Raw genomic sequence first — 9,103 nt, 5'->3', positions numbered from 1 at the left:
ACTCTGTGGCTTCATCTGGATTTTTTCATAAACTTAGCTTATTTTTGATGCTTTTAAACTCAATCTGTTAAGAAAACATTCTCCAAGGATTGCTTCCATAGGAAAGAAACCAAATTCAGTTCTTAAGGTAGCTATCTAACTTTCCAGTCAGTGAAAGCCGTAGTCAGTGAAAGCTGTGATTAAAAATGGCATTCATATCAAAAGCTGCTGTTACATATGTGCTTTCTGCAGCCTGGATGCAGCTAGATATCTAATCTTTTTAAGAAAATAGACTTACTTGATGGCAAAAATGGTAGAATTTTGAACAGTTATGTGAAATTCATGTACAAAAGAAATGTTAATTACACTGGAATTTAATTGAGTGATGAGACCTGTATTAGAATGGAGACATTGAGAGGAGAGATTTGGGTGACTAAGTACCACAAGCTGTGTAGTTGAACATGCCAGCTCCTAAATGAAACAGCATCTGTGACTTATAAAACACCAATGCTGTAAATTAAGTCATGGAAAAAGCAAAAAAATATTTATCCGGTAAATGACTTTATTATTATTTCAGTAATAATAACTGAGGTACTTCTGTTACAGCATATAAAGGCATAGACCTTTCTAACTGAAATATATTAGTACATTAATTCTTCCAGCTCTAATTCAATTGAATGCTGAATATACCTGCTTCTAGAGTGATGCCTGGTGAATTAGGCAATGCTACTCTTTCAATAGGTACTCTGTTTTTCTCATTGCCTTAGGGAAAAAACACTACTCTAATTTAATGACTTCTTTCTTTCATGATTGATGGTCACCACACAATCTGCCCAAAAAGAACAACAATTTTGTGGCTAGAAGAGAAGAATATTTTTTATATATTGATGATTATTTAGTGCTTAAAAAAATGCCTGTCTTCAGAGCCCTACTTATGGATCAGGCTTGGGAGTACTTGAATTACTTAGAAGTGGGATGCTAGGTATAAGTCCTACAAAGCTGAGACAATCACCTGCCTTCTTAATGAGCTCCATCAGAGATGGGTTCCTAGACTGTGTTTACAGAAACTGTCTGATAGGCACAAACCTGAGGGAGTTGATGGAAAACACCAAAGGCAGAAGCATCCCTGAAACTCTGGCTCTCCACATGGTCTTGTGATCATGATTGTGAATGGTAAGGCCTAAGATTAAGATTGATACCATTGAGGTCATCTCTTCTGCCTTGGCTCCTGAAGATCACATCACTACTCACTCAGGAAGTGAGAGAAGAGTGGGTCACCCCTTCTGTGGGGAGGGGTTTCTGTAAGGGGTTCATAGGTTTTGCAGAGCAAATAGGGTTGTTCAGGTTTAGTCAGAAATAGAATCTAGGTGTGTGGCCCAAATCAACTCTTTCTGTCAGGCCAGAATAAAAAACATGAGCAAAAACCTCAGATTTCATCATGTCATGGGTGCAATAAGAAATATTAAAGTAAAAATTTCTGCAGAACTACTTGTATTTCTGCATAATTGTTTTGTTTACCTTTTGTTTACCTCCTTACCTTTCTCCAGTTGTCATGAATAAAAATGCCTGACCAGTCTGACTCATGTTCAATTCCTAATTTCAGGTTTGTGACATAAAAAGAGAAATGTCACAAAGGCATCTTTCTTAAATTGGACGTTTTTATTAATAACTACACTTCAAGGGTTTTGTTGGTTTTGTGCTGATGGAAATGAAACCATATAGAAGTGTAATTTGTCCTTAAATACAGAGAAAAAAGAAGGAAAAAGACAAAGACATAGCAAGAGCAAAGGCCACATGAGGCGGACAGAAGCTGCGGAGGAAGCATAAACATTGTCTGATGCACTCTAATGCCATTTGCTCTCCAGAGGTCTGTTAAAAATCTTTAGACTGAAGAGAATTGTCATTACTGAATCTATCTACACTGCTATTTTTAATTGGAGTGAAACTTGTACAGATGATGCTAGGTATGCTTAATTGTACTGATACTGAACCTGTTTCATTAATATGCATATTGACTGAATAACTAATTACGAACCTTCTAAAATGTGCTTCTAATCACTAGAGAACTGACTCTATCATTCAGTCACATCCTCATTTTCCCAGCTTATCATTACATGTGAGTTGACAGAAGTGGTTACTTTGGCTGGTAATTTCACTTATCATAAATAAACACATTTCTCATGGTTGTTACTTACTTAGCAGAATGGAGCAGTACTTACACCATGCAGGTGAGTGAAAAGCAATGTTCAGTGGAGGATGGGTTTGGGGGTGTAACGTCTCGTAAACATTTTGCTTGAGGGATTTTGTGCTATCTTTTCTCTCTCTCTTTCCTCTTCAGGGAATATTTGTCCTAGGATTGCCGTATGCTCTCCTCCACAGTGGATACAGTGGTCTACTTCTTATTGTCTTGGCTGCAGCCTTATGCTGTTACACAGGCAAAATTCTAATCGCTTGCTTGTATGAAGAAAATGAAAATGGGCAGCTGATAAGAGTGAGAGAAACGTATGAAGATATTGCAAATGCCTGCTGCAAAAAGCTGTCTCCCAGCCTGGGTGGCATAGTTGTCAATGTGACCCAAGTGGTGGAACTGATCATGACATGTATTTTGTATCTGGTGGTTAGTGGGAATTTGCTGTCACACAGTTTTCCGTATGTACCTGTGGCTGAGAAAACTTGGTCTGTATTTGCATTTGTTACTCTGTTGCCTTGTATGTTTATCAGAACTCTCAAAATTGTTTCCAAACTCAGCCAGCTTTGCTCTTTGGTTCATTTTGTTATCATCTTTGTAGTGATAACTTACTGTCTCACACAAATGCATCAATGGTCCTGGGCAAAATTCAAACTTTCCCTTGAGTTTGAGAACTTCTTGGTCTCTGTAGGGGTGATCATTTTCAGTTACACTTCACAAATATTTCTTCCTACACTTGAAGGCAATATGAAAAACCCAAGGGAATTTAGGTGTATGCTAAATTGGACTCACTTTTTTGCCTGTATATTGAAAACAACTTTTGCACTTACTGCTTTCTTGACCTGGGGTGAAAAGACAAAGGAAGTTATTACTGACAACCTGCCATCATTTCTTGAAACCCTAGTGAATTTGTGTCTGTTAACCAAGGCTCTTCTTTCTTACCCTTTGCCCTTTTTTGCAGCCACAGAAATTGTGTATTCTTGTATTTCTAAAGACAACCATTCCAATTACAGATCTCCACTACTTGCTCTGACCATAAGAGGTTTATTTCTCTTGTTAACTCTGTTGATGGCCATGTTCACACCACATTTTGCTCTGTTGATGGGTTTGTCAGGCAGTGTAACAGGTGCTGCTATGACTTTTCTTCTTCCTTCTCTCTTCCATTTAAAACTTAAATGGAAAAAACTGTCCTTCATAGAGAAATGTGCAGATATCTCTGTTTTTATTTTGGGCTTCCTTTGTAGCCTTGCAGGCATAGTTTGCTCAATAAAAGGGTTGCTTGAAGTATTTGAAGGAGTATAAAAGATTTCCCGAAAGACAAATAATCTTATAAATGCTTTTACCCTGTTAGTCAGTATGTATGGGATTTTGTCACGAGGTAGAATTCAGCATATACTTAAATGTTTGCAGATTCGAGTCTTTAACTGGAAAATTATGTATCTCTAAGCAAACTGGAAAATAACATTCATAGAAAAAATGTACAAAATTAGGCCTCTTTAAAACATTGGAAAGAAAGGTGCTTGAGATGGTTTGACATAAAAATAATTGTAAGTAATCCTACTTGGTTTTAGTCATACATAGCATGTACATCCTGAAATTACTACTACAAATGATTTCACCAATTTAACCAGAATTCTTCCTAGGGTTAGATACTGTTCAGTCTCAAAGATATCAAAACTAGCTTACAGGATGTGAGTGAGATCACAGAATCACAGAATTCTATTATTAGAACTATTATTGAAAACGGATGAAATATTATTTTCACCTCATTGGCAGACTGCAATTCAACATGTGAACAGAACAAATCAGTGAATTTTGTTTTTTATGTAAGACAAATTCTACTACTTGTTTTTTAAATGAATAGGCAAAAAGAGAGCTCAGTTTAGAACAGCTTTGAAAGCCTGCTTTTATCATGCCTTCAAATGGGAATACAGTCAGAGTTAAGAGAGGTATTCTAACAGTTCAAAGAAATAAAAAGAGATTTTTTTCTGAAATAAGCCATAGCCAGTGACTGCAGCTTTTCTGCAAGTCTAACTCCTAAGATTCATGTCTCTGCAATGCGGCTATTCTATTGGTTGGGTTACTAAAAGTCTGGCTGGTAGCATGAAAATGTTAACATGCCATTCACTTTCCCTCTTAGGCAGGAAATTCCTTTGATCTGTGTATTTTATCATTTTATCTGATTCTATTAAAAGCTCAGTGGAGTAAATCAGGTTCAATAAACAGACACACTTCCTGTACAATTTGGTAGATCTTTAGCTTTAGAAGATATTGGCTTAATAAAAAGATCAGCATTGCAATTGTATTTCACATTAATGATAAAACATTACGACAAGAAGCAGTCTAATCAGAGTGCTCTAATGAATACATATTATCTTATCACACTAAATATCTGTTATAATACATAATTAAAGTAAGTATTTCAAAGAAGGAAGAGTGCATTTTTGTTATGAACAATTTCACACAACCTTGTACTGTGTCATATGGAAAAGTCTTTGAATGTCAGCCTAAGAGTGGGTGACAAAGAGCCCAGCAGTATCTGCTTAACTGAGCTACTTTTACTGTGTAGCTTCTCAGCATTAATGCTTCTGTCCTGCATGAGCAACAGTTGCCTCTCAAGGCTGATTTGCTGAATGATAAAAAACATGCAACTAAACTAAAGAGTGGAGAGCCTTGTATGCCACCTTGTTCCTTCCTTGTCTGCTAGGGTACACCTGTCATATGTAATAGTGATGAAAAGTTTATTAAAGCAGATTAATTGCATTACTACAAGATTATCAAGAAAACTGAAAATAACTAATATCTCAGGTTTTATTACTTCTTCCTGCAATGGGTCAAATTCTGCACTCAAATCCACAAGGATTTGAATGATATTAAAATTTGTGCTGGAACAAATAGGAGACATTTTATCTTATATAAAATGCAAAAAATACATTGCTCATTGAAAGAGTTGAAAGTTTATTATTACTGATATGACATAGTCAGAAAGATATTATTACTTGGATGATATTAATCAAAGGATTTCATTACTTTTTGTGTGGAGAAATTTCAAGGGTAAACAAACACGTAGGAACAGTATTTGTTCTGTTTATCCTGTATAAATCTCTAAGGGCAGAGGGAGATTGTTCAAAGAGTTTTGTAAAACTTCTTTCAGTTACTTTGCTTAGAAATTCTCCCAAAAAACCCTAACTCTTTTCCCATCTCCTACTTTTATTTAATGTGTTTTGTCTCTAACTGTTTGGAAAATTTTGGGATTGCCTCAGTGCATTAGCTATTGGGGAAAGCTTGAAAACCAAGAAGCAATTTCTTTTGTGGCAGTTTTAGGAATTCCCTAGCTCATCACTGTGGTTGAAAACTGGCTTTAGTTGTACTTTCTTCTCTTAGCTTTTCCAAGATGTCAATGCTCAGTCCTTTCAAGCTAGAGTCATTTCCCACTTAATCATCTTCCGTCTTACATAAGATCTTTCCTACAAGGATAAATGCATCCTGCTTTATAAAATATGTCTTATTATTGTCCTTATTTAATCATTTATGTAATTCCTGTTAGCATCAGGGAAACAGCAAAGGCCATGATTAACAAGTCAATACAACTGTAAATGCACAGAAGTGAAAGTCACCCAAGTGCAAGGCCTCAAGAAGTCACTTAAAAGAGGCACTAGAGTAAAGGGGAAGCACAGTTCAAGACTTTCTGTGGCCAACACTTAGCAATTTTGAAGTGTGCCAGTGTTGTGGGACACAGATGTATGGGCCTTGCTTTGAAGCCATGCCCAGTCATCTTGATAAGGAACTGTCTTCTGAGCTCAAGGTTGAGTGAATCTCCTAACCTGCAAAAATAGAGATGCATATACACACCCTACAGACCAAGCCTGAATGTGGTGCTCAGCACTTGATAAAGACAAATACTCATGATGTAAGGCTAACTCACTGGATTTCATTTCCTAAAACACACAGTTGCATATTTTTAGATACAAATTTATTTCTGTTCATTTTCCAATGGCAAAATAGGATATGTAAAACATCTGCAACTTTCCATATTAGACATTAAAATAAAATCTATAGAATATGTTTAGGGAATCTGGAAAGGTGATGTTATCATAAATTATGAACCAAGAGTATCTGCATTCATCTAAGTAATGACTACTTGGAATTTTTGTCACTAAATTTATACTACCAATCATTAGAATCACTGAAGCTAGGAAAGTAAAAGACTGACTAAATATTAATGTATTATTTTGGCCACTCCTGGATTATTCATTATAATATGATAATGCTTTATAAAAATTAATTCTGAAAGCAAAATCTGACAGTAGTGAACATGAAGAAAATGCTGTGGAAAAAAAAAATGTGCTGAAATAAAGCATTTTCAAACACTCTTGCTTCGTTTCTTCTGCCAGTAGAAGTATGAGTAAAGGAACTTGCTTCCTTTCAGCAACAATAACACAAGAAATGCCCAAAATGTTTCTCCCATTTTGTAGGGAACACCAAACACTCTATTCCTACTTCTGACTGTAGTAATGTAGATTTAAGCCAATCAGTTTACCCTAAAATTAAAATATGGGCTCAGCTAAGTTATCTTAGGAACTTCAAGTGTTTATTTATGAAGGCTTTTCAAAGCTTAAATCTGAAAGTAAACTGAAAACCTCACTCTACTACTCACTGGGATAAAAATACTTAAGTGGAACAATGTTCTAGCCCCTGTAGTCCATTAACAATACTCAATTTATTTTTACACCAAAGTTTGGTCATCACTTTACTTCCTTACTGTAGTTTCTTTTCCACATTATTCCATCTCTTCTATTTTTCCAACAGTGAGATATTTTCCTGCCGATGTTACTAAAATGTTACAGAGATGTCAGAAGAACTGCTGAAAAAATTACTGAGGCTAACACAATTTCATTAACTCTTCATCTTTGATTTCTCAGTTTATTTTTTTTTTTTTTTTTTTTGTGAATTCTGAACCACATGTACAAAATATATGTCACAGTAACTGGTTACTCGGAAAAAGTGATTGTATAAAAATGGAAAAAATAAGATGTCCTGCAAATGCTTCATTGAGTCAAGTTACAATTTTCAGTACTTCTTTTCAGAACTACTATATTTAAAAACTGATAGCCAATTTCTAGAAATCATTAATCCATTTCTTCTGCATTATTAATAATTATCTGGAAGATATATTGGTCTTAGAAAATATTCATCTTCTAAAATGAAATAGAAAAAGAAATATATCTCAAAAATATTTTTATAGCATTCTGAGATTTAGTTGTCCCAAGTGTTCATATTGGATATAAAATGTTGGAAAATGTATTGTGCTGTTTAGTTGCTGACAATAAATGTAAAACTACAGTCTAAAATCCACCTAAATATTTTTGTTCTCAGCTTAAGTATTTGTCAAGCTGTTGACCCACTGAAGTTAACTGTTTTTCATTCTTCCTCACCGTGATTACCTTTATGTGGTCACTCCTCAGATGTCTAATATATTTACCTTCACACTGCCTCTTAGAGGAATGGGAGTTCCGAGATCTTAATTTTACAGTTTTGAAATGAATTCTTAGAGCAGAGATGAACCCAAGGGGGAATCTCAAGGAATCTCTAAATTAATACTTGTTATTATATCATGCCTTCATGGTGATCCTGATAATCAACATTTCTTTTTTTTTTTCTCATATTCATCCTTAATTTTATCTCCTTTATCAGTTTGTGCCAGGATAACATGAAGGTATATAGTACAGCAAGCAGCCCATTATGCAGCATAAATTTTTAACCAAAAGCTGCCTTTCACTTTTTTTTAAAACAGAAATATAAAATTAAGTAGCTAAATAATTATATAGAGAGGGATTCAGCACATGGAAGAGAAATTAAAGGCAGAATCACAAAAACAAAAGAGGAGATTACAGGAAAATGTGGTGAGGGACTGGAAAAGGAAAACTGAAAACTGGCGAAAGTTTGAGAACAAGTAAAAAGGAAAAGAAAGATCACAGAAATTAAAAAACTCAGTAGGAGAGAAGGGGAAGGCAAAGTAGGAGGACTCATTTAATGTATGATTTAATATCGTCTATAAATATTTTCTACAGTTTTGCACAAGCAATAATTCAAACTATTCTAGTTAATATAAGTCAATATATTCTGTGTGTGAAGAGTTTTCCTTCATTTCCCCAAAGCTCTTATGAATTCAAAACATTTAAAACAAAATCATTCTCATTTGTGTGGAACTACCTCTATGTTTAATGTTTTCCATTACCCAAAGGAATTTGAAAATATGTTAAATAAATAGTATTAGAATCAAATACTTTTTCTCTGCGTGTCTTTATCTATTCCTCTTTTTGACCTCTTCTACAGCAATGATTTGGAGGTATGCAGTGCTTCTAGGCAGTTATTGTCTTGCAGCCCCAAAACCAGTGCAAAAAAATGTCTTAAAATGGGTAAAAAATGTTTCACAACAACCATCACAGGGGCTCTTTTGCACTTTGGGCCAGAAACAAAACTACTATCCCCACAGAAATCCCTGTCTGGAAATGGCTTAGATTGATTTACGTGTCTGGTAGCAAACTCCAGTGAAGTTGGAATTGGGAAAGCTAACACTGAGATGACATTGTACTGTACCCCTGTTGCTCCTCAAGTGACCCAACATGTAAAATGGAAAATTGTACCAGCATATAAAATAAACTATCCTTGTGAGCTCCTTCATGCTCGCAATGGGGCCTATTTAGACAGTTCCCCCAAAATCAGCAATGTGTGGGAGCAAGATCCAGTTTCCTCCAGAGAGTGTGTAATAGGTCAGCAGGAGATCAGGCTGCCTTTGGATGCAACATGACTACTGATCCAAATTCTGCATGGATGCTTCAAAGTAAAGTTTTTGCCCTACATTAAAAGGGGTTTTAATATATGCTTTCTGTGCTAAGATAAAGTGCTAATGATGGCCCAAAGAATTGTAAGAAA

General features: G+C 35.3%; 1 protein-coding gene across 1 annotated transcript; it reads left to right on the top strand.

The window, feature by feature from the left end:
- The first annotated feature begins 2,159 nt into the window (after window positions 1–2,159).
- LOC134041813 (vesicular inhibitory amino acid transporter-like) lies at window positions 2,160–3,469 on the top strand. Its single transcript, XM_062488803.1, has 2 exons — window positions 2,160–2,207; window positions 2,318–3,469. Exons 1-2 carry the CDS (start codon window positions 2,160–2,162, stop codon window positions 3,467–3,469), a joined length of 1,200 nt encoding a protein of 399 aa, XP_062344787.1.
- Window positions 3,470–9,103: the final 5,634 nt, after the last annotated feature.

Source organism: Cinclus cinclus, chromosome 3 (assembly GCF_963662255.1).
Source record: "Cinclus cinclus chromosome 3, bCinCin1.1, whole genome shotgun sequence".
NCBI classification, from domain to species: Eukaryota; Metazoa; Chordata; class Aves; order Passeriformes; family Cinclidae; genus Cinclus; species Cinclus cinclus.
Note: the sequence above shows the minus strand (reverse complement) of the source record. Positions and strands in the feature narration are given on the sequence as shown.

Coding starts and splice junctions, on each gene's coding strand:
- LOC134041813 (XM_062488803.1), top strand. CDS start 2,160: ATGGTTGTTACTTACTTAGCAGAATGGAGCAGTACTTACACCATGCAG. Junction 2,208..2,317: donor GCAGTACTTACACCATGCAG/GTGAGTGAAAAG, acceptor TTTCCTCTTCAG/GGAATATTTGTCCTAGGATT.